This window comes from Enhydra lutris, unplaced genomic scaffold, assembly GCF_002288905.1.
Source record: "Enhydra lutris kenyoni isolate GAN:26980312 unplaced genomic scaffold, ASM228890v2 scaffoldscaffold44, whole genome shotgun sequence".
NCBI classification, from domain to species: domain Eukaryota; kingdom Metazoa; phylum Chordata; class Mammalia; order Carnivora; family Mustelidae; genus Enhydra; species Enhydra lutris.
Window position 1 is genome coordinate 10673852 of NW_019154128.1, and position 24430 is coordinate 10698281.

General features: G+C 51.4%; 1 protein-coding gene across 1 annotated transcript in view; it reads right to left on the reverse strand.

The window, feature by feature from the left end:
* Positions 1–22951, reverse strand: part of LOC111155841 (ras homolog family member Q) — a 39053-nt gene extending 16102 nt beyond the window's left edge. Inside the window, exons 1-2 of the mRNA XM_022516261.1 lie at positions 22629–22951; positions 22002–22060 (exon numbers count right to left, since the gene is read on the reverse strand). Coding sequence (XP_022371969.1) covers positions 22002–22060; positions 22629–22770 — 201 coding nt within the window. The 5' untranslated portion in view covers positions 22771–22951. The remainder of the gene's footprint in view (positions 1–22001; positions 22061–22628) is intronic.
* Between the last annotated feature and the right edge of the window lie 1479 nt (positions 22952–24430).

Genomic DNA, 24430 nt, shown 5'->3' on the forward strand with positions numbered 1-24430 from the left:
TTCCTATTCAGCTTCCAAGCTTTGGTCTAAAAATCTCTGCATCCAACAAACCTTCCCTGAACCCGCAGTTCAGATTAACACCCACTGTTCTGTGCTTCCTGGGCACCCTGGGCCCCTCCCGCCATCTCACGTCTTACATTCTACTAGAACTGGACTGGCTCTCTTCTTGTCTGTATCCTCCACAGACTCCCTGAGGGCAGGGGACGGTTCAAAGCCTGGCTTATAGTAGCGGCTTATTAAATTATTGTTGCATAAACGAGGGTGATGTGTTCGAAGGTGAAGCCCAAAAGGTTCACGGCTGCCAGATCGCGGCTGGCTTGCACTGGGCTGGCGACAAAGCTGGAGAAGGCGGAGCAAGTGAATTCTCCAGCAACAGGCTAGTTTCTCCCACTGCTGTCACTGCCTTCAGCCAAGAATCAAACCGCCTCCTGCTATCAAGGCAATTTTTCTGTGATGCGCTGAGGGGTCCAACCCTCTGGCCTGAGCGACGGGAGCCCTGAAGTAATAGCGCCTCAGACCGAGATCCTTCCAACATTTTTAGTTCCTGCTACTGCTCTTCGCCGCTGCCTTTTCTTCAGTGCCTTGACCTTTACTGTACCTGGGTAAGGAGGATATTGTTGACTGTCTACCCAGCACCCTTCTCCTACTTCCACCCTTCCAAAACCAATTTAGTTCAGCCCCATCTCTCCTTCACCCCAAGGCATGCCTCTAGGGCCTTGGAGTCCAGACTCAGCTAAGATGATCCCTGGTTAGACTAAGCTATCTTGGGAGTCCCACTGGCCACTGTCAGGTTCCTGAGTGGGTACCTGACCTAGGTTGTCCAATCAGAATGAAGTAGCCCCTGGATTTTTCCACAGGGTTCATTACCCACCCCCAGGGCCATGGTCACTGGTGTTTGGGCAGGTACATGATCTGAGAAGTCCGATCAGAATGAAGTATTCCCTAGACTACTCGAGGTAGCGACCCCCCCCCCGTCTTCTCCTGTAGCTCCTCGTCTCTTTCCCTCCCCCCATCCACCCTCATCAGTATATAAGGATTTGTCCCTCACTGGCCCCATCTCTGCAGCTCATGGAGACTATCTGGGGACTCCCCTCTACATCAGCCAGCGCTCTGGTCCCTGTACCACAATGGAGCAGGTGCTGCCCCAGTGCTAGCCACACACAGGGAGGCATATGTGAGTCCCAGGACTGACACTGCCAGGGGCCCATCCACATCTGGGCCACAGGTCACCTGGGCCTCCCACAGCGGGGTTGGGGGGACCACACATGGAGCACAGACAGCCAACACAGAACTGGGAGTTAGGGACGAGCCAGATCCAGGAGAAACACCATCTTCCTCAGCTGTGGACTAACACCCACCACTCGTTCTCTGCCTTTGAGGCCAGGGAAGACGCTCTCAAAGCCTGAAGACACCCACTGACATATATACTTACTCCTGGGCTTTTAATGTACTAGGAAGACAAGCAGCCAAACGGCAAGAAAAGGCCCCAGGAACGACACTCCGATTAAGCCTGAAATGCTGGTTTCTCTCCATGCCCAGAATGAGGCAGCCAAACTGCACGGAGGAGCTAAACCATGACTAACAGGCCCATTTGGAATCTGAGTACTTGAACCACACTCCTTGGCCAAACATAGAGTGCAACCTGCCATCTGAGACGAGAAGATTTCGGGGCGGGCAGTTAAAATCAGGGCAACCTAATGTAGTTCACAAATACACTTTCACGGAACAGACCCTTGAAAAAACACACAATTTAGGTTAGGGTGATGAACACCTTTGCAACTAGATCAAGGTGCTGGGTGTGCGACACTGTGAATGGACTAAATGCCACTGGATGGTACACTTTAAGATGATTAACTTTATGTTCCGTCAATTTCACCTTAATTTCAGAAAAATACACACTGGTCCACAAGTATGCAAAGTGGGGCCCTCGTGCCTACCTGCACACGTGCACACAGACACACAGACACATTCTCACAGAGATCTCTTTGAAATACAGGGCAGAAACACCCAACGCATCAACTCCTGGGGACCTGAGTTAGATCACCACTACGCTGCTCCCAGTGTTGAGCAAGGCTTACCCTTCTTGGGAAGTGCTCTTTGTCAGAGCACGGAAGGTTCCCGACAGAGCTCTCCCAGGCCTGTAGCAAGAAACCACACCACCTTACTCATGCCTTATTTCACTTCCCAGCCCCGGGAAGGGCAGCTTGCTCCCGCGCTCACACCAGCTCCAGCTTTCCCACTCACCCTGCACCATTAGCCTATGATGTAGGGCAGCTCCCACTTCCCAGAGGAAGAAGCCAAGGCTTGGAGAAGCTCCTCCCACATCCAGAGGCCCAGGAGAGTGGGGCAGAAGTGAGGCAGGAACGCCATCCTAACAACTACTTTAGGGCCCTCCTGGCCCCTTTGTTTTGACCAGGCTATAGATCATAGGCTCTGGACACAGACTTTTTAAAACTCTGAATCACAGGCTTACTAGCTGTGTGGCCTTGGGCAAGTTACTTCCCACTTCTTTCCTAGATCTAGAAAATGGAGTAAGTGTTGGGAAGACTGAATGAGAAAGAGCTTCATACAGTAGGAAAGGCTCTCCAGCAGATGTGGTGGCTGTTAGCTTATGACCGTGCATGGTGTGGCTCCTTGTCCACTCAGTTTCAGCCACTTTGGGGCAGAGGAATAAGCAGGTGGCAAAGGAGGGCTAACAGTGGATCAACTCTGTGGAAAGCACACTGAGAACTGTTGCTGGTTTCCTAAGTGCCTAGCTGGTGGCAGGCCAGGCCAGAAGGCAGCATTTTATTGAAACTGTATTGCACATGGACTGTGGCACGGCCGCCGTGGCCTCGCAGGCTCGCGCTGTTCACAGCTGCAGGCAGTTTTCAGTGGCTATGGAATGGTACCCGGACGCACGTTTGCACCGGCAATCCCGTGTGTTCCGAGAGGCTCCGCCAATCCACACGCTGGCGCTCCCACTGTAGAGAACCTGGCCGGGGAGCTGGGGCGTGTGCGGAAGCAAACCGAGAGCTGGGGACCGAAATCAGAGAGACAGAGCGCTCCAGGCCGACAGGGAAGCCAGCGACAACAAAACCTGGTGAGTAAAGCACCAGATACATGGTCATTCCTGTGGTTTCAGGTGTCCATTCTCTTTTGTGTGTCCTCATGGAACCCCAGAGGGAGCAAGGGGACAGGTGTTGTGCCCCCGCCCTCCTGGGCACTGAGGCCAGCAGCTGTGCCCAGGGCACCAGGTGAAGAGGTGGGGAGACTCACCGGAGCAGCTGGGCGGGGCGGGGGTGAGCGTGGTTTTCGGTCTTAGAGATGTGGGCCATACAGTCTGGCCAGATTGCATGGGGACCTGCGAGGTGCCCGCTCCAGGCCCACCAGCTGCTCCCCGCTAAGGTGAGTCCCGTCAGAGCCTGCCATCCGGCACGTCGGCTCCCTCAGTGCTGTGTCATGTGCTGCCTGGAAGTCAGAGAGAACACCTGTCCCTTCGGGGAGGCATCACCTGACAGGTGATCTAGTAAGACACTGGCAGTGGGGGCGGGGGCACTGAATTACAGACGGGGAGCCACAGGGCTTGGTCTGAGGTCTGGCGCTCCCGCTCATGGGCCATGAGGGTAACCTGCACGAGTTATTTCAGTGTCTCTGGGTCTGTTTTCTTATCCATTAAAAAGAAAAGGAGGCAGGACAGGAAGGTAATATCACCTGCCTTTTAAAGTCGTTGTTATGGCTAAATGAAATCAACACATCCAAAGAAGGAGTCAAATGTAGGCACAAAATTAATGACAGCGGACGCATGTGCTAAGTGGCACAGGAATTCAGAGGGGAGAAGGTTTGTCCACCCTTGAGGACTAGAAAAGGCTGTGTGGAAAAATCCGCATGACCTAATGTTTCTGTATTAGTCTCCCACCGTGTCACAGACCTTCAGAAGACTTCCCTGCCCCCGACCATGGCACCCCTTAGAAAGTCCAAGCCCTTTAGCCCAGTGGTGGAGGCTAGCCACAGCTGACATCCAATCCCCTCCCTAACTTACGACTACCAGCTTCCCTCGTGACCACCCAATGGAGGCGCTCTGCTTCTCTCCTATGCGTCTCCCTCTGTGTTTTCTCTTGGCCTGGGATACCTTGTCCTGCCTGTGTCCCCTCCTCATCCCAAACCCATACACAGGGGCCATCGTCTTCTCACCTAAGAAAACTGCCCATCCCCAGAGCTGAAATGCTCCTGCCCGCCTCCCGCTGTCATTAATACCTGTAGGTACAGTGACTAAATCAAGGGAACTATGGTAGGACACCCTAATACTCGGACACTAGGCTACATTTTGCAAATTAGATTAATGAGAATCAAACTGCAGCTGTTATTAGTCATCTGCAATGTGGGTCACACTGGAGAACACCCAAATCTAATCAAGGGGACTAAAATGTATCTAAGCAAATCTATAACCTAATACAGCATCTTTTGGCCTGGCTGAAAAATAGGTTAACTGAAAAGTCGTGGTCTATACAGACTGCACAATCTAGTAAAGAAGAAACTGCATAAGTAGAATATCAGTATCCACCTAGCTCTGCCGACGGTTAAGACACTGGCTGTAGTGGACACACAGATCACAGTCACTGGAGAGTCACACTCTCGTGTGGAAGGAAAAGCTCATCAGAGGGTTCCAGGACCTAGATAAAATATACATTTCTTCTAAGATTTCTAATTCTGTGTGCTCCGAAGCCTCTAACCCAAGCAAGCCAAAATTCATTTCCCCAAGTCCCCTGATGCTAAGGAAAGCTGCACTGGATAGCAGGCACTGGAAAGCATATCCATCACTCTAACTTTGTTCTTCATATTTATGTTTCTAGCTAAGAAAAAAAAATGGGATCACTTTAGTTAAATCCCAGCCAACTGAACACATGCGTTTATCTCTGAGTGCTCCAAAATCCTCTAACATTATGGTAATTAAAAAAAAAAAAAAATAAAAGGCATAAAGCCACAGGGACAAAGCAAATGGGAAAGGAGACAAGAGCAAAAAAATTCTAGAAGCTGGGAGGAGGAAGAATGAGTGGGACTTGACTTAGCAGACTCAGGAGGACAGCAATGAGGGGAAGGTAGGAGGCACCTAAAGACAGAGCCCCCTGAAGGTGTAGGAAGGGCAGCTGCCCGTTCTTCTGCAGGTGGACTGAAGCTGGAGCCACAGACAAAGGGATGACATGTGTCTGCTTACACAGCAGCTAAATTCCAGATGCCATTCTCTATCACGGTGAGTGCTTTCCCCAATCCTGACAACAGGCAGGGGTAGGTAGTATCCGCAGAGGGTAGAACAGAGGGTCCCCTGGTTGGGAGGATGCAAGGTCCAGTTGAACGACCTGAACACAAGGTCAGGACGCATGCTAAAAATTAAGACCACTACTCTGCTTCCACCACTCGCTTCCTAGAACGGTGGTAGCCATGCCTGAACCCCTCAGACAGGAGAGTGGAAGATTCTTTTCTAAGGAATATGAGTAGCCCAAGGGGAGAGACCAAAATCTGATGTTAAAGAGTCCCCAGTGAAAGGGCCCCAACAGCTCACCTCTAGGAATGGTTCTCAACTGGGGGTGCCAGGGGTAGTGAGGGGTCATGTTGCCCCAAGGGAACATTTGGGAGACATTGTTGCTTGTCATAACTGGGGTGGGATGCTACAGGCACCTACCTAGTGGGAAGAGGCCAGGAATGCTGCTGAATGTCCTGTAATACACAAGACGGCAACCATAATGGAGAATTTTCTGGCCCAAAATAAAATCAAGAGTGCTGAGGAAGGGAAATCCTGACCTTCAGTAAGGACCAGAGTCAGCCAACTTCACTCATACACACAGAGCTTCCCACATGCCCCAGTGCCACTCTCATAAAAGTGAGAGGACCTCTGAAGAACGACCATTAAAGACAGATCTAAATGTGATACTATGCAAAGAGACATAAAGCTTCGAATAACTATCATTAACATCCTTAGAGAAATTAGAAAAGACACTCAATCAAAAAAGCAAAACAAACTAGACTTAGAAGATGCCAAAGGCAAAAAAAAAAAAAAAAAAAAAAAAAAAAAGGAGCATCTAAAGAACAGGAAAAGGCTCTTAAAAATTAAAAATAGAACCACATTGGGACGCCTGGGTGGCTCAATGGGTTAAGCCTCTGCCTTCGGCTCAGGTCATGGTCTCAGGGTCCCGGGATCGAGCCCCATTTCAGGCTCTTTGCTCAGCGGGGTGCCTGCTTTCCCCTCTCTCTCTCTGCCTGCCTCTCTGCCTACCTGTGATCTCTCTGTCAAATAAATTAATAAGATTTTTAAAAAATAGAACCACATTTAAAGAAACAATAGGGGGGCACCTGGGTTGCTGTGGGTTAGGGCCTCTGCCTTCAGCTCAGGTCATGATCTCAGGGTCCTGGGATCGAGCCCCATGTCGGGCTCTCTGCTTGGCGAAGAGCCTGCTTCCCCTGCTCTCTCTCTGCCTGCCTCTCTGCCTACTTGTGATCTGTCAAATAAAATAAAATCTTTAAAATAAATAAATAAATAAATAAACAATAGGATGGATGGTAAAATTGAGGAACGCTCCCTAAAACAGAGCAAAAACACAGAGGGAACAAATATTTTAAAAATTAGAGGACCAGTCCAAGAACTCCAACATTTAAATCCTGGGAGTTGTAGTGTAACAGAAAAGATCAACTGGAAATGAAGAGATCAAAGAAACAAACCAAGAAAATTTCTCAGAACTGAAGGACATGGGTTTCCAGATTGAAAGGGCCCATGATAGCCAGCTAGACCTTACCCTAAAACCGTGATTCTGAAATTTCAGGAGGGTAAAATGGCAGGTCCTAAAAGTTTCCAGAGAGTAGAACCAAGTTCTTGATAGCACATCAAGGATCAGATTGGCACCAGACTTTTTAACAGCATATATTAAAGCAAGATGACAATGGAACCATGCCTTCAAAATGCTGAGAAGGAAAGACAGGTTTCCATCAATTTTCAAAGTGTTCATCAGATCTGCAGGACGTAAAAACATTTTCCGAAATACCAGGTGTCCAAAGTTTTGCCTACAATGTGCCTTTTCTCAGGAAACTAATAAAAATATGCCCTCGCAGAATGAAGGAATAAGCCAAGAAGACGTGAAAAAGAGAAAAAGGGATCTAATCCAAGAGACAAAGCCCAAGGCCATCCCATAACGGTGAGGGGAAATCCCAAGCTGTGCAGCAGGCTGGAGGCAACCAGCCCAGACTGGGGCACATCAGAGGACTCGTGAGGGATGCCTTCAAGAAGAAACTGGCAGAATATGTAACATGTCCGAATGCATAGAATGGCAAGATTGGGGCGAAACTGAAACATGCAGTGAAAAAAGCAAGGGAATATTTACTCATTCCAGGGAACAAAATTTGGTACAAAAGGGAAGTGTAATTATAACACACTGCAAGGCTCGACTGTGCCGACACAGTGACAAGAATGTAAACATCGATCAGTGATCTAACAGAAATCACAATCTCGCTACTGTGCAAGGGAGGATGGGAAGTGGAAGGCATATACACAAGCACTAAAGTCCTCATTCTTGGTGTGAAGTCAAAAGAGGGTACTTTTAACCAAATTCAACAGCTACAAGTTTAATTCAGGAGTAGGAAATAACTTTTCTGTAGGAGAAATGGAGAGGGATCTGTTGTTTTTTCCATAATAGGTGCTCATAGAACTGCTGACCCTTTAAACTATGTACATATACAACTTCAATAAAAATGAAATGACTTTAGGGTGCCTGGGTGGCTCAGTGGGTTAAGCCTCCGCCTTTGGCTCAGGTCATGACCTCAGGGTCCTGGGATGGAGCCCCACGTCAGGCTCTCTGCTCAACAGGGAGCCTGCTTCTCTCTCTCTCTGCCTGCCTCTCTGCCTGCTTATGATGTGTCAAATAAATAAATCTTTAAAAAAAATGAAATGACTTCTTAAAAATTAGAGAAAAATAGAATAAAGAAGTAAATTTCTACATATATTCAATATCACCACCTAGAGTCAAACACCAACATTTTGACAGTTTTGTTCCAATTTTTTTCCTCATATACGACATATATGGGTATTTTTCAAAGTTGTCATCATGAGTTATATATATATATAGTTTTGATCCCTGCTCTTTTACACATAATGCATCATTAGCCTTTTCACTATCTTTAAATATTTGTTGAAAGCAGGTTTTTTTGGAAAAGATTTTATTTATTTGAGAGAGAAAGAGAAAGTAAGGAGGGAGAGGGAGAGAGAGAGAATCTGAAGCAGATCCCCCCTCCCTGAGCACGGAGCCTGATGCGGGGCTTGATCCCACGATCGCAAGATCATGACCTGAACAGAAACCGAGAGTCAAACGCTTAACCGACTGAGCCACCCAGGCACCCCTTGAAAGCAGATTTTAATGGCTGTCATTATCCTAATACACATCATGCTATCATTTAACAAATCGCTTTTTAATATGCATTGATGTGTTCACAATTTATCACTACTTAAAAAATCGTGAAAAAAAAATAGTTCTTTGCAAATCTGTGTGCTCTGAATGCTTCCTTGGTGTAAATTTGTAGAAATGGATCCCTGAAGTGATCTTGGCCAAATTACCCCTCAACAATCTGGGTCCGCTCTTACTCCCGACAGTGGTGCACAGAGCATCAGCTTCCCTAACTCCTGGGTATCCATTTTTCCCATCTTGCCCAACTTGATAGGTAAAATGAAAAGTTTTTGTTTGCATTGTCTCTGCATATTGTAAGTTCACTGGCTAGAATAGTCCCTATTTATCCACGGGGATACATTCCAAGATCCTCAGTGAATGCCTGATAAGAAAATAAAACAATATACTATAATGAAAGTTATGTGAAGTGGTCTCTCTCCCTCTCTCAAAATATCTTACTATAGATATGGACTTGCCCTCCCTGTGATGCTGTGAGATGCTAAAATGCCCACGTGATGAGATGCAGCGAGGTGATGACGTAAGTCAGCACTGTGATGTAGCACTAGGTAGGACACTCCTGCCCTTCCGATGGCATGTCAGAAGGAGGACGCTTCCGGACTGCAGCTGACCACAGGTAACTGAAGCTTCAGGAAGCAAAACCACGGGTGGTGTGGGGGGGGATTACTGTATGCTTTTCCTCTTTTGGGAGCTTTTGGTTTATGTCTTGTGTCTATTTTCCCACCGAGACCACATGGTAAATTACTCCTTTGGCAACCTCATTTATATCTGGATCTCTTATGAGTTAACACAGATCAGACCCATGATCCGTGAGTGCCTGGGTTGTGTTTCTGAATCTCAATGGCCCCACTATCTGTGAGGCTCTGGGCAAGTGGCCAAGCAGTGTGACACCTTTGTGTCACCCCTCACTTTCTACCAATTCCACCTTCTCACGGCACATCACATTGTTTCCTTTCTCTCTTTCTCTCTCTCCCTCTCTTCCTCCCTCTCTCTCCCTCCCTGCACATCACATTTCTACTTGCATTTTGGTCATCTGTATACATCTTCTCTTCTTACTGGACTCTAAATTCCTGCTGATGGGTCTTTATTCCTCACCTCACCTGTGTTTAACAGATATTCTTAGATCTGCTGAATAAAGATATAAAGGCGTGGGTGGGGGTTGGGAGACTATGAACAGAGGTACAGATCGAACCTAAACCTAGAAGGGGAGATGGGAGACCAGCTCCACCCCCCCTGAGGCAGGGGTGAAGACAGCATGAGGGTATGTGCAAGAGAGCGCTACTCTTGCCTCAGCACCCAAAAACGGGTTCCCAGGACCTGGGGCAGAGTGTCCATGTAATAATGGCTGATAAAAAGGAATAAAAAGGAAAGACGTGGATTATTAAGCCATAAAAAGGAAATGAATTACTGAACATCCTATATTATATGTAATAATATATACATACGTGTGTGTGTATAAATTCTATGAATTGTGAAAACATTACACCAAGTGAAGAAGCCTGACAAAAGGCTGTATATTACATGATTCCACTTCTATGAAACTTCTGAAATAAGCAAGTCCATAGAGACAGAAAGTAATTCGATGGTTGCCAGGGGCTGGGGGACAGGAAAATGGACAGTGACTGCTAATGGGTATATAGGGTTTCTTTGGGGGATGAGAATGTTCTGGAAATAAATAATGGCGATGATTGCACAACTCTGTCCATATATAAAATCCACTGAATGTGAATTATATCTCAATTTTATGAGAGGGAAAGAAGTAAAACTCACACACCCAGTGGTTTGGTCCATGAGGAATTTCGGAGGAATCAGTTTCTTTCTAAAATCAGCTCGCTCGGACAGTGATGCTTCCACACCACTCTGTGAGGTGGGACAGCAGGGTGTCCCAGCTCCCCACAGGGAGCACTGGTGTCTCCCTCCTTCCAGGCCGAGCTGAACAGGTCAGCCCACAGGCTCTCCCCTCCTCTTGCTGTTAGCAGAGTGCCACAGGACAGGCTGGAGGGACGCCTGCCCTGCGACACACTGCAGGGCTCCTGTAGAGCCAGACCTGCTGGAGAACAGTTCACACCCTGGTCCGTATTTTATCCAAGCAGACCTGGCAGCCTTTCTGCTAATGGGTTCCATGAGTTAAGAAATGAGTTCTGTTACACTTAAATGGGCGATGCTTTAGAATGACTACCTATAATCTGATTTTAAAGACCTTCCGTAATGTCCAGACAGATCAGAATCCCCTTTAAAATGAGCTGTTCTCATCAGAGAGGTTCTTTCCATAATAATCTTTCCGACAGATGCCCCTAAACCCCACACTCACTAGCTCCTGCTGGGATCCCCCAACTTTTTGCCAAGTGCTGGGCACCACGGGCAGTCCCCCTCTGAGGGCTTATAATCTGGGTGCCGAGGAAAGAGTTCTATATGAATGAGACCAGAAGCCAGGCTATGGCCTATAGACAATATCTCCGTTGAAATTCAAAGAAGGGGTTCAACGGCAAGATGGCCGGAGTCACAGAGGAGGGAGGAGGTCACAAGGCACCTCAGCCTCAGGAGGGCCTTCTCACTTCCCACAGGCTGGACAAAGACCTGGACAAAGGCTTCAGCCTCTACACACACCCCTGGTCTGAAGGAAGCAGGGAACCTGCCACCTCTCTCCTCTTGTCGCTCACATCCAGCCCCTTCCCCATCCCTCCAGGGCCAGAGCCCACTAGAAACAGCCCAAGGTAATAAATGTGAGCCCTGAGCCAGCTCACTGGGGAGGACAGCCCTTTGAAAAGTAAGCTGGGGAAAATGGAATTTTAATTGAACTGGACATTCAAGAGTAAATGTTCTCTCTCCCTGGCAGCTCTTAGAGGGGGCATACTTTGAGCCAACATTCATAATCCCAACCATTACGCCATGTGAAAGAAGATGGTTTTTCTATACTGAAACAAGCTGGGAAAAAAAAAGGGGGGGGGGCAGAGACAGAGAGAGAGGGAGGGAGGGAGAGAGAGGGGGAGGAAGGAAGGAAGGAAGGAAGGTAGGTCGGTCGGTCGGTCAGCCGGCCAGGAGAATGGAAGAGGACAGTTACACAGAAAGCTTTGGTCAGCCAGAGTAATTACTGCTGAGATGCATGTCTGAGTAACAGCCCTTCTTCCAACTGCTCCTGGTGACCTGCCTGGGGACTTTTAATACAAAAGGACGTCATAGCCCATCTGTTGCTTTGGAACTAATTTAGCACAAACCAAACTGGCATAGTCCTCGGGGGCAGGTCTGTCAGCACCTGGAGTGCTAACCTCAGCTACAGTGAACAGAGCAGGGCCCAGGCCCCAATCTGTCTAGCCGCTTAAGGCACAGGAGAAAAATGCCTTGGCACTTAGACCTCATCAAGGAATACCAGTGGAGCCTACTATGTGCACAGCCCTGGGCCAGACAGCACATCAATGGAGCCAAGGGCAGCTTAGGAAGTTCTGTTTCAAGTTCCTTCTGATAGTGCCCTTGGCCACATCTGCACCAAACCAGCTAAGTAGGGAGCTTCGATTCATTCCAGTAAGTATCGAGAGTCCCAGCCATGTGTACAGAACTAGAAATAGGATGCGTGGCACTGCATTTGGTAGCGTAGGGGTTAAAAGTAAATAAATTATGTTCCCTGCACTCCAGGGACAGTGTCTGGGGGGGAGAGTGCATGTATGTGATGTCTGTGTGTGATGTGTGTCCAGCATATGTGTGTGTGCACATGTATATGCACAGAGTAGGTGTGTAAATCCATGGGGGATGTGTATAGTGTGTATATGTATGGTGTATATGCGATGTGTGCTGGGTGTGTGTGTGTATGGGGTATGTGTGTATATGGGGGGGTGTGAGGTTTGTCTATGTGCATGGTGTATATGTGTGTGTGAGGGAGTGTATACAGTGAGGGGTGTGTATGTGGTGTGCATGTGTGTGGTGTATATGTGGTGTGTGTGTGTGTGTGTGAGGGGGTATGTGTCTACGTGTATAGTGTGTGAGGCATGTGTGTAGTGTGTGTATGTATATATGTGTATGATGCATATGTGGTATGTGGTATGTGTGGCGGTATGTCTCTATGTGATGTACATATATGATATGCGGTGTGTGTGGTGTGTGTATGTGCATGGTGTATATATGTGTGTGTGGAGGGGGTGTATGTGGTGTGAGGGGTGTGTGTGTGTGGCATATATGTGGTACGTGTGTGTATGTATATGAGGGGGTATGTGTCTACGCGTGTAGTGTGTGAGGCATGTGTGTAGTGTATATGTGTGTATGTGTGTGGTGTGTATGTGTATGATGTATATGTGGTGTGGGGAGGGTATGTCTCTGATGTATGTATATGATAAGCAGTATGTGTGGTGTGCATGTGTGTGGTGAGTGTGTGAGGTGTGTGTATGTGCATGGTGTATATGTGTGTGTGTGGAGGGGATGTATGCGGTGTAAGGGGTGTGTGCGTAGTGTGCATGTGTGTGGCATGTATGCGTCTGTGTGTGTGAGAGGGGTATGTGTCTACGTGTATAGTGTGTGGGGCGTGTGTGTGGTGTGTATGTACATAGGTGGTGTGGGAGGAGGGGGGAAAATATGCGGGGCAGGGGAGGGGCTCAGGGGAGGCGGCTTGCTATGAGGAGATAGTGAGTACACAAATATTCAGTAACTCAGACTTTTCAGCCCGCATCAGAATTCCCCCGAGGGTCTGTCGTAACAGAGCTGTTGGGGAGTTTCTGATTCAGGAGGTCTGGGGTGGCCCCTAAGAAACTGGATTTCTAACAAGTTCTCAGGAGACAGTCTCGGTTCGTGAGCACATCTGAGAAGGAGGGCGGTAACTCAAACTTTGCTGAGCATCTAATACAGGGCAGAATCCGACCAGCGCACTTCCTGCACCTACAAATCAACCTGGCAAACCCCTACTGCGCTGAGCTCTCAGGCGTAGCCGGTCTCCTACCAGAAGCAGGCCCCTCTGCCCCCCCACCCCGTAAACAGGGTGAGGGCCCTACCTTTCGCTGAACTGGGAGCTCGGCACCCAGATGCAGTCCTCCCCAACGGTTTGCTGACAGACTGCATGAAGGTTTTCATCTCGTCCTGAAACCACGGGGGCTACCGAAGGGGCCGGAAGAAAGGGGTCCCTGCAGAGCTCATGTCCATGCGGACAGCTCAGGAAGGCAAACAAAATGAGCAAGGGTGGGAGAGGCAGTATCTGGTTGTAAACAGGGAATGTTCAGTTGTAAGTGGGACAGACTGGAAATGTTTCATTTGGAAACAGTTTTCACCTAAAAAGGAGCTCTTAGGAGGAGGAAGGCCTAGGGTAGCCGCTATGGGGACAGAAAAGGCACCGTGGCAGGCCAAAGCTGGCCAGCCTGGCGGTCCCCAGTTACCAAGCTCACGTCAGGTCAAGGCTAGGAGGCCGTAAACAAGGGCGGCAAACAAGGGCAAAGACGCAAAGGTCTGGGGAGGGAGCTCCTGGGCTGGAGGAGAGTCAGCTGAAGTTAACGTAGAACCTTCCCGGTACCCCCTTCCCTGCACCCAAAGGGCACTGAGCGGCTTCTGCATCCTCACCCACAGCTCAGCCGCCTGCTCCACCAGGGGAGGCCTCTTTTCAAGCAGGAGTGTAGGTTAATGAACACACTGACCAAACACCCTTCACTTCTGGGGGGCGGCGTTTGGGGGGCCGCGTGAGCAGCAGCCCTGACCGCTCCACCACCGGACACCATTCCACCAGCTCTTCTATCTGGAAAAGCGATGCTCTCCGGGTATACTTGTTGCATGAAAAATTCAACGACGGAATACGGGCGATGTAAAAGAGACATTTAACACCATGGAGCTGATTAGCATGAAGAATTTAACATAAAGAACCCAGGGCTTGGAGAGGGACAGTTTGCTTGCTGTTTGTTGCCCTTCACCAGCTTCGTGGCCTGGAAGGCGTCCTTAACCTCCCTGACCTGCAAACGGAGGCAAACACCACTTGCTTCCTTTCCTCACGGAGCAGGTGAGAAGCATCTGGGAGGTACCAAATGCGACATGCTTTGCAGTCTGTAAAATACCACTCGGTGGGGAGTGTGTCGTTAGTAAACCCCAGATTCTACCCTGAGTCTAGGCAGGGCTGGCAAGTCTGGGGAGTGGGAGAGAGGCGGCTGGTTCCCTGCTCCCACCAGCCACTTGAAAAGAAGACAGTAACAACAATAAAGTCCCTCCCCCCACTTTCTGTTCTTTCTATTAAAATCAACAAGCAACACAGCACCAGATTAATATCCCTCTAATTACTAAGTTGTCAGTTACTGGGTGAAACACTCCCTCAATTAATGATCAGCCCGGCTCCACAAGTCGACACTGATACCAGGGATCTGGGGGTCATATGGACACATTTGAGACCTCCCACTGTGCCTGTGCTCCCCATGCTCTTCCTCCCCACCCAGAATACGAGCTCCCCGTGACCTTCTGCCGCGTGACCTCATTCAATCCAATGCTCCCCCTTGTCTCCCTTCACGGGATAGAGAAGAGATCATGAGTTCCATACGTGGTGGCGGGGTGGGGGTGGGGGCAGCAGTGAAGTTGCGGAGCGGGATGGATCCCGCTGGAAGGGACCACCCCAGCCCAGGGTTGCCCGTCCCAGCCCTACCCCTCAGCCTTGACCCTGAGAGCTGGGAAGCTTTGGTTTGATCCAATGACTCTGCGAGGTGGTTCATCTACCATCCCCATTTCACAGCTGAGAAAAAGGAATTTCCAAGCCCTGGCAGTGCAGTGTGGGGGCTCACAGCTGCTACCAGTATCCTCTACTCTCTCCCACCTCTTCCCACAAGCCCACGTCTTCCACAAAGCTCAGCTCTGCCACCTCTCTGGGGGAGGGACCATGCAGCAGTTGGTTTCACAGGATGAGATTTCCCAGGTATGTGGCCATCTGACCCCTCCTGTCCCCTCCCATGGAACACAGAGCCAACACTGCATCAACACCACGGGAGCTGAGCTGGTGTGGGCCCCCAGCGCCGGCCCGGACCGTCACCCTCAGCCACCACACAGGGTGACTACGGCAACCCTGGGAGGCAGACATCATCACCCCCGTGCACCAGGGCTGGGGAGCCAGCTGGCCTCCCGGCCTTACAGCATTAGAGAAGAGGAGCGGGATTCGGAGCTCGTCTGGAGAATCCCAAACCCACACCACTGCGACCTAGATGTGAGAGGCCTCAGGAAAGTTACAAAGGCCTGAGCCCACGAGAGTCCTGGGGGACGGGCTCACTGGTGACCACTAAGCCTCCAGGCTCTCAGTGGGGGTATAATGGCTGCCTGGGCATCCCTCCGAGCCTGGGATTCCTTTGACCCTTGGAGACTGTATTAAAGCTATTTTCCAAGCAACGGGTTGTGCCTGAAGCTATCATCTAAAGGCTCTCACCTTAGTCTTGGGTTAACCTTTTCGCAGAAATGAGCTGACGGCCAAAGAAAAATCAACTCAATCTGAGAAGTATCTGTCATATGCCTTCCATGCGCTGGGCACCTTGCTAAGGGCTGGAATCAGTGAGGAGAGAAAGACAGTCTTCACGGAGCTCAGAGGGAGCGAGGAGCGGCCCCAGACGGCCCGGCAGACAGCGGATCTGGGAGAACTCTCCTCCGAGAGTCCTGGGAGAGCTCCCATGAACCCGCCATGGTCCCGGGCCACCAGCCCGCCCAGCCTCCCCACCAACCTCCCCGCGCTTCCTCGCACCAAGCAGCTGCATGCAGAGAGAAACTAAAAGAGGAACAGCAAACTGCTGAGGGCAAGGAACTGCTCCTTGATCCAGGCTTGCCAAATTAGGGCAAAACCAAGCCCATCCGAGGGAAAAGGAAATCCAGCTGAGACTCAACAATTTCAGTTTTTAAAGACATGTGTGGTCTTGGGTTTTATTTCTTTGTAACTTCTTCTCTTCCCTCCTCCTTGCAGTTTGCTACTCTGTACTGGAGGCCTCTTGGTAGTGCCCACTGCTGCCAAGCCATGTGTCCTTGCTGGAAACTGACACCTCCACGGAGAGCTGCTTTGTTCTGTCCTGTTCCAATACCACTAGGTCTCATCTCCTGAAACCCCAAATTCCACAACAAAACTGCAAACACCCAGTTCCCCATAAGGCCTCTGACCCACGAGCTGTAAAAGAATGCCTCCCACCTTTTTCATCACCGGGCACACATAGAAATGACAACATTTGCCCAGGCTCCTTGAGGCTGCACAAGGCCCCCCACCCGTCCCGGGGCGGACAGGATGCGATCTGAGCATACCTGTAACACCTGCTTCTGATACACCTGCTGGGAAGCACTGGTTCCCAGAGTACAAACGTCTGTAAACCTCAAGACCACCACGACCAATGTGGAAGAGGTAGCCTGATGGGTCAGAGAACGGGGACAGGGCCCATGTGCACACAAACAGAAACTAGTGAGAGAGGACGCAGACTGCCCCCACCCCGGGGCTCCTGCCTGCACGACCACGGTCTGAGCCGACACATCCCAAACCCACAGCAGAGTGACAAGGGGAGCGCGGAGCACTGGGTCACTGCAGAGGCTTTGGAGCAACAAAGGCCGTCCACCCTCCCAATGCAGAGGAGGAAATCAGCGTTATGTGTGATGTGGTGCAGGCTAGAGATATAAATAGCTTCTAAAAAGGTGAGGGAAAACGCACAGCCGACAAATCTAGTAGGTTACTAAGGGAAACCGGGATGCTTAGTACCCACGGCTCACCTGTTGAAGCTGCGCTGGGGACCAGGGTCTGCTCTCTGGGCACTTCGGGGACAGAGTGTTGGGCTGTGGGCCCCGGGAGCTCATGGAGTGCGAGTGTGTGCTTCCCACACCCTACCGATGCGCCCTGCAGGCCCCCTCCAAAGGAAGGAAAATCTTCTTCCTGACGGCCTTTCTGTCTAGTTCCCATAAGCCTACTCACTCTCAATTTCCCCATCTGGCAAAAGTCTACCTCGGCAGGTAACAAGAGGACGCCTGCCTGAAGGCAGGAGAAGCCCAATGAGTGGCAAATAGCGGCCCTCCCCCTGGTCCCTTCCTGTTCTACGAGGCCTTTAGGGGCCTGCCACCCCAGGAAACACAGAAGATGGGGCATTCCAAGGCTGCCTCCCCTGGAGATTCCCTTCTGGAGGGGAAGTACTTCCCTGGTTCCCCAGAGGGCTTGGAGGGCAGCCACAGCTGCTGGGTTCTGTCAAGTAAGAAACAGATCTCACTTGTCACTGAAGAGCCAACCCCAGACACCTAAGTTAAAGCTATTTATAGCTCTCATGTATGCATCCTTGAACCTGTGTGTTTCAGTCAACAGACATAGCAACACAACACCCAAAAGCATACATATGGACTTCCACACACTGAGGCAGTGGCTAAATCTGGAACTTTAGGGAACGCAAACGCACCCCCAACACACACCCTCCTGTGTGTGGGTATTCTGGGACCTGGGATAAACTGGGCGCCAGTCCTTCCCGCTTGAGAGTATCAAGTTCTGCCTTCCTGCCAAGGATGAAGAGATCAGCCTGGAACCCGCAGCCCAAGAGCAACTTGCCAGGCGGCTCCGCACCCCACAGAGAGCGAGAGCTCTTCCCACTTCCCCTGAGCCCCAAACAGCACCGAGGCAGGAGGGAGAGAACACTGCCGGTCCCTTCTCTCCCTGAGTGGACAATGGGTCCCCCGCTGCAGGGCCTCCACTGCAGTCCTGAGAGACCGGCAAGAAAGGAGAAGCTCCACAGAGGCTCAGGCCGGAAGCCAGACCCCTCCACAGGGCCCCGGTGATGGGGAAGCCACCACTGCCCTCAACTTCCACTCCAAGATGCTGGGCGGTCAAAATTTCAGGGCCGCTCCTGGGCCACCCAGGGGCTTTGCCAAGCAAGAGAGGGGGCTTCCCTTTGGCCAAGGGTGTTGGGGATGTTGAGGGATGTGCCCAGGCAGAGCACATGATGTGGACTAAAGCTGCCCAGCATGCACTCGTGTTCATCATTCCCTCTCCCTCCCTCTCCCTCTGCCAACAGCCACAGAGGCCAAGGGGGAAGGAACCTCCTCTGGAAGGCCAAAGGTCAATCACAACAGTCATCTACTATGTTCCCTAATGTGAAAATTGGGCTAATGTTACCTACAGCTTTGAACTTGACTGGGGTCAAATAGACTAAGAGCAAGCACACAGACTAGAAGTTCCCACTCAAGGGAGGCATTGATTCTGTTAGTCAAATACAGTGAGTGAACATTCCAAGCCAAGATTATGGAGAGAAAGTGACGTTTTCCAGGGCTATGTGCTTCCCCCTCAACCCTTCTTACCTCCCCAAGTGGAAGAGACTGAAACCTACACACCGCACTTGTTTCTCAAAGTGTACACAGAACGCCTGGTTTTCCGAAGTCTCTCTCCCGTCACTGGGCACGCAGGCTCTGACAGAGAAAGGACACCATCTGATACCACAGGGCATGTGGAGCAGGGAGCACTGGACTGCGTCCATGGGTCCAGTGGCGGGGACTGTGGGAATCCTGAAGTAGGAGCTGGCTCCATACCTCGGGGTGAGAAGGTTCCAGCATATGGCATCTAGTGGAATTTCTATCAACTCCAGACATAATACACTATTCTCTTCCGCCTGTGACCCCCCCTCCCCCAACAAAGCTGCCCAGAGTACAGTACAGTAATTTCTTGTAATATTTATACCCATCTACTATGAGGGAAGAACAGTGTCAGCTGCTTTTATGTACATGAAACAGTTTAAGCCAGTCTACAACACTGCAGCATAGTTTCAAATTATCCGCGTTCTTACTAGATCACAAAGAAGGTTAAGTATAGCCAGAATCACATGATTAGTACAGCAAGGTGGAGATCTGAGCCCAGGCCTCTTTGGTTCCAAAGCCCGTAGGCCTTTCTCTGCCATCTGTGAGGCTTAAAAATGTCTCTCTATATGTACACGTGTGTGTATGCATGTCTATGTGTTTATTGATCATTACTGTTATCGTAAGATTAATCTGATACTGATTCATACAGGCATGAGAACTTAACGACCAAGAACAACACAGGAATCTCTTATTTAACACATATGAACAGATACCGGGTTCAGACACTTCTATGCTATCATCAGCCATGGCAGACGCCTATCTTAAATTTATTCTTTTGTAATCCCCAGGTGCTTAGCACAGTGCTAGGTATACACTAGGCACTCCTCATTTCATACTGTTGATGATTACATTGGTAAGATTGCTTATTAGTAATAAACTCTTAAACACTGAAAGATGAATTATCACTAACTTTGATCTAAAAGGAAAAGTTCCAGGCACTCCTGGGTGGCTCAGTCGTTTAAGCATCTGCCTTCGGCTCAGGTCATGATCCCAGGGTCTTGGGATCAAGGCCTCCATCAGGCTCCCCACTGCTTGTGTGTGTGTGCTCTCTCTCTGACATAATAAATTTAAAAAAAAAAAATCTTTAAAAAAAAATAAATAAAAGGAAAAAGTTCCAGACATTGGGAAAAAATGCTAAGGGGCCCTAAAACACATCTTGGCCAACAGAGTAGATGTCCCACCATTGGGTCAAAACAGTAATATCTGAACCTTACTCATAGTTTGATGCCATTTGGTATGTGTCTTACAATCTCCGCTGGACACAGCAATCATGAGGACGTGTGGGAAGCTCTGGTTTTGTGAGTGGGCCCAACTTCGGATGATTATTAGAATCTGGGTTCTCTCCAGTACACACGACCCCCACTCAGAGAACGGCTGTCCAGGTTCCAGGTACTGCGTAAACAGACCCACAAGGACTCCAATCATCCCAGGTGGCATCACAGCCCACCTCAACCAGGGGCAAATTCAGACCCAGGTCATAACCCCAGCAATACCTGTCAGTAGCTGTGTGACCTGAGGTCAGCTACCTAGATTCTCTGAGGCCCAGTTTCCCCATCTACAGAGAGAGACTATCACTAAGCTCATGGGAAAAAAGAGTATTTCAGTGGCTGCCCCATGCCTGACATGCAGAAGAAACTCAGTAAATATTAGTTGGGTTTGAATGTGCACAGAACAGCTCTGACATACACACATCCTTTTGAATAGGGCTTGTGGTCAAATGAATGGTCATGGTGACAAGTTAAAGGAGGAAAGGGAAGAGGTGGTAGTGAGAGAAGTTAAAATTAGAGATGATATTTAAAAACCAGTCTCCTTTTCAACCAACAATTTCAACCTGTTATTTATCAACCCGTCCGGCTCAAAAGTTGGGTTTTACTTAATGGACTGTGTTCTGCCTCTTGCCCTCCATACGTTCTGATAGAGTAAGTAACAGCTACAAGGCAGGCACCCAAATGGGGCTCTGGCAAGCTAAGGACTGGTTGTACTGACCTGGGTGGGTTTGGTGAATCAGGATGGCCTCTGGCACCTTGCACTGCCCACAGTTTCTCTATCCTCAGATGCTTTTCTAACTTAACAGCTTAGAAACCAGAAGCCACATCAAGACACCCTCTGCAAGGCATTTTTCGGAATCCAACCTGGTACCACAATTCTGAAATCCAAATCTAGAAAAGCTACAAAGAAAAGATCCCCTTTATTGAGCACCTACCCAAGTGTGCCAACTCAGTGCTGAGCATCTGGCACAGTGTATGAACAGGGTATGTTTTGAAACCCATCGTAAGATAAGGAAACTGCACTGACACTTGCCAGAACACTCTCTAAGCCCCTCAGCTGTTCACACGTCCTCAAGGACTCAAGTCTGCATGACACGTGGAAACTTCTGCCCAAGGCTGCATGTCTAATCACAGGGCTGGATTCTGCAAAACTTCATTACAGGCAGTCATCCCACCTCCACTGCAAAAGTGGGTCTAGGAAGAGGGACAGGGACAGAGAGGAGAGCCACCTCTGCTATGCTAATGGTCAGAGGCTACCAGGAGGACTGTGAATTTTCTTTCTGCACAATAATCTCTCCCAAAGAAAACCCAGACAGAGTCACCTGGACTTCCTAGGGAAGGAAAGGGGGGGGGGGAGCTCCTCCTCCAAGATTCATACTGAACTCCTAACCCTTTCTCCTCCTCCCTCCCCTGGGGGAGTGGCTGGAAGGTTGCTGTTTCTTTTCTTTTTTTCCCTGTGGTCCTCTGGTAACACCACAAATTACGTTTGCTTGCAGGGACTCGAGTCCCAGAGTGCAATGATGTTGTAATAAACAGAACCAGGACCAAATGCCTTCCCATCATATTAGATGATGCCATTTCGCACCAATCAGGCTCCTCCGGCAGGCAGACCACTCACCAATGAGGGACCAGACAGAGGCTGCGAGGGGGAGACCTGGTCATCTGCAACTAAAAATAAGGGCGCTTCTTGATTGGCCGCTGCCACTTTGCAACAGGAGTTGGGACCCACACACCAGGCACCGTACAGAAAGCACACACAGGCAAAAACTTTCATAGCCCAGGGGTTCGCATGGGGTGGGCAGGGATGGGTTTCTTGTTAGGGTAGTTTTTTTGTTTGTTTGTTTGTTTTTGTTTTTTTCTTTTCCTAATTTGCTGACTTGAAAAAAGAAATAAAGACTTGATCCAGACGGGCCCCTCGAAGACACACCCTCCCTCCTAGACATCTCCGTTTCCAAAGGCCACGTACAGCCACCCTGAATTGAGGAAAGGCAAGGGGGTGTCGGCCAGGGGCCAAGACACTCACCTGTCCGGCCGTGTCATAGAGTCCCAGGAGATACTGCTTGCCCCCTACGGTGACGCTGACTGCAAGGGCAGAAGTGGGGGCGGGGAGAGAAGCTCCATTATCCGGGGTCTGGGGCAATCTCGCTCCCCATCAGGACCTGCTTTTGGCAACCCAGCCGGAGGCTTGCGGGCGCTCCCCGGGAGATGTGGTGCCTTTTCCCTTGTGCCGGGCTCACTGTTAAGTGGCAGCGAGGACGGGGTGTGATGTGGCCCCACTTGCCCACTCCCTTCTCCCAAGTCCCTAGCCACGTCTCGACCAGTGCCCCAAGTTGTTTCCCCAGGGGTTTAGGGCAATAGGGAGGAGCCCATGGGAAGGTCAAGAAGGTCGGCCCAGGCAGTCCGAGGGTTGGGAAGCGTGGGGAGCCGGGACTGGCAGGGGGTGGGGCGGGGTAGGAAGAGGGGTCTTCCCGGCCCCTACAGGGAAGGCCAGAGGGGAGGCCTAGGGGTGGGGCCGGGAGCCCCGCGTAAGGCCGGGCGGGGGGGAGGGTGCGGAGCGCGCTCGGGGGAGGCGGTGAGGGGGCTCAGCCAAAGTTGTTCCAAAGTTCCCGGCCCGGGGAGCGGCCCCTTAGTCAGCAGTTCCAAGGCTTACCTGCGTAGTGGTCGAAGACGGTGGGCACGTACTCCTCCGGGAAGGCGTCGTTGGCATAGCTCATGAGTAGGCACGTCTTGCCCACCGCCCCGTCGCCGACCACCACGCACTTGAGCATCAGCGCGCCGGGCCCGTGAGCCATGCTGCGGCCGGCCGGCCTCCGGGCATGGTCCCCCCGGAGCCCCCGCCCCGGTCCCGGGCTCAGCCCCAGCCCGCCTGGGGGGTCCGCCGCCGCCGCTCCGCGCAGCAGGGCCGCCCCCCCGGCCCCATGCAGCGGCTCCCCCTGCCCGAGGGGAGGGGGCGGCGGGCCCGGGGCGCTGCCGCCGCCTCGGTCGCTGCCCGGATCCCCGCCCGGGCCCCGGTCGCCTCGCCCGCCCGCTGCACCCACCGCTCGGCGCCCGCGCCCTCTCCCCGGCCCGGCCTCCCCAGGAGGATCCGCTGGATCATAAGACTGGCGGGCCCCGGGGGAGACAGCAACTTTGGGGAGGGCAGCGGAGGGGAGGGGCCAGGCGGCTCTCCCCGCCCCGCGCCGGCCCGGGCCCCCTCCCGGCTGGGCCCCGGAGGAGGGCGGGCCCAAGAGCCTCCCCGAGAGCCGGCAGCCTGCCCAGCGCCCCCGCCCGCCGGCTGCGCGCCCCGCGCCCCGCGCCCGGCGCCCCGCCCGCCGCTCGGGCCTGCCGGCTCACCCTAGCTTGACTCCCCGCGAGCGCTGGGGAGGGGGCAAGGGGGAGGAGCCGCGGAGTAGCGAGCGGGGGCCGGGGCCGGGGCCGGGGGCCGGGGCCGGGGCCGGGAACTGGTGGGGGGAGGGGAAGGTGAGGCTGGGGGAGGTGGCCGCGAGGGAAGCGCTCGGGAGGAGCCGAGGGCTCCTCGCGCAAGTGGCCGCAGCGCCCGGAAGCGTCCAAAGGCCCCGGTGCTGGAAGAAGCCGAGGAGGCCTCTCGGGGGAACCACGACGACTTCAACGGTGACGCAATAGTCATGCAAAATTATACATAGATATTTAAACTCCACCCGGAAGGCAGGATCTGTCCTATCGGCCTCTAAGGGCACAACAGAACTAGAAATCCGGGAAGGAAGAAAGGCCAAGAGGGTTTAAAAAAAAAAATTTTTTTTTAAGGTGTTTGGGGTGGTGGGGGGGGGGTGGTGGTGGCTCCACAGCTGGAGAGTAGGAACTCCGGCTTATTGCTTGGTTCCCCATCCCACCACCACCCCCAGGCTCTTCACAGCACGGAGCTTGAATCATTTACTTTGAAACTGTTGACTGAGGGAGTACAGCACCTTGAACCTCTGAAGCAACCCCCGGCCAGCCAGCTAAGGGAGACCCAGCCGGCTCTGGACGAGGCAAATGGACCCGTGCTTCCTCTGGAGGCAGCATCCTCTGAGGTCCTTCGAAGGTGTGAGGATGTGATCCCTGAGGAGTGATACTCTTGTTCTAAGACTTGGCCACTGATCCTGGGGGGCAACCCCTGATCCCTGCCTGGGAAACGCTCAGGAACACCATGTGGCCAGGTCCTGTTCACTGGCCTCTCCTGCTGCCCTGACCATGAGGCAGTGGACGGAGGGCAGGGGAGAGTGGGTACACCACAACCCCCACCCCCTGCTCGCATGGAGAAATCGCTTTCTTTCATTGATTCACAAGATTGGAAAATGCTACTTTGAGAGGCTGTGCAGAGGTCAACTGGACCATCTGCCTTAGTGCTCTCTGGGGTTATAGGTAAGCAAACAGACTTAGAGAGGCAAAGTGGTTATCCCAGAGGCTTCCAGCTAAGTCTGGCAGTCAAAGACGGAGAACACTTTGGGGAATGGC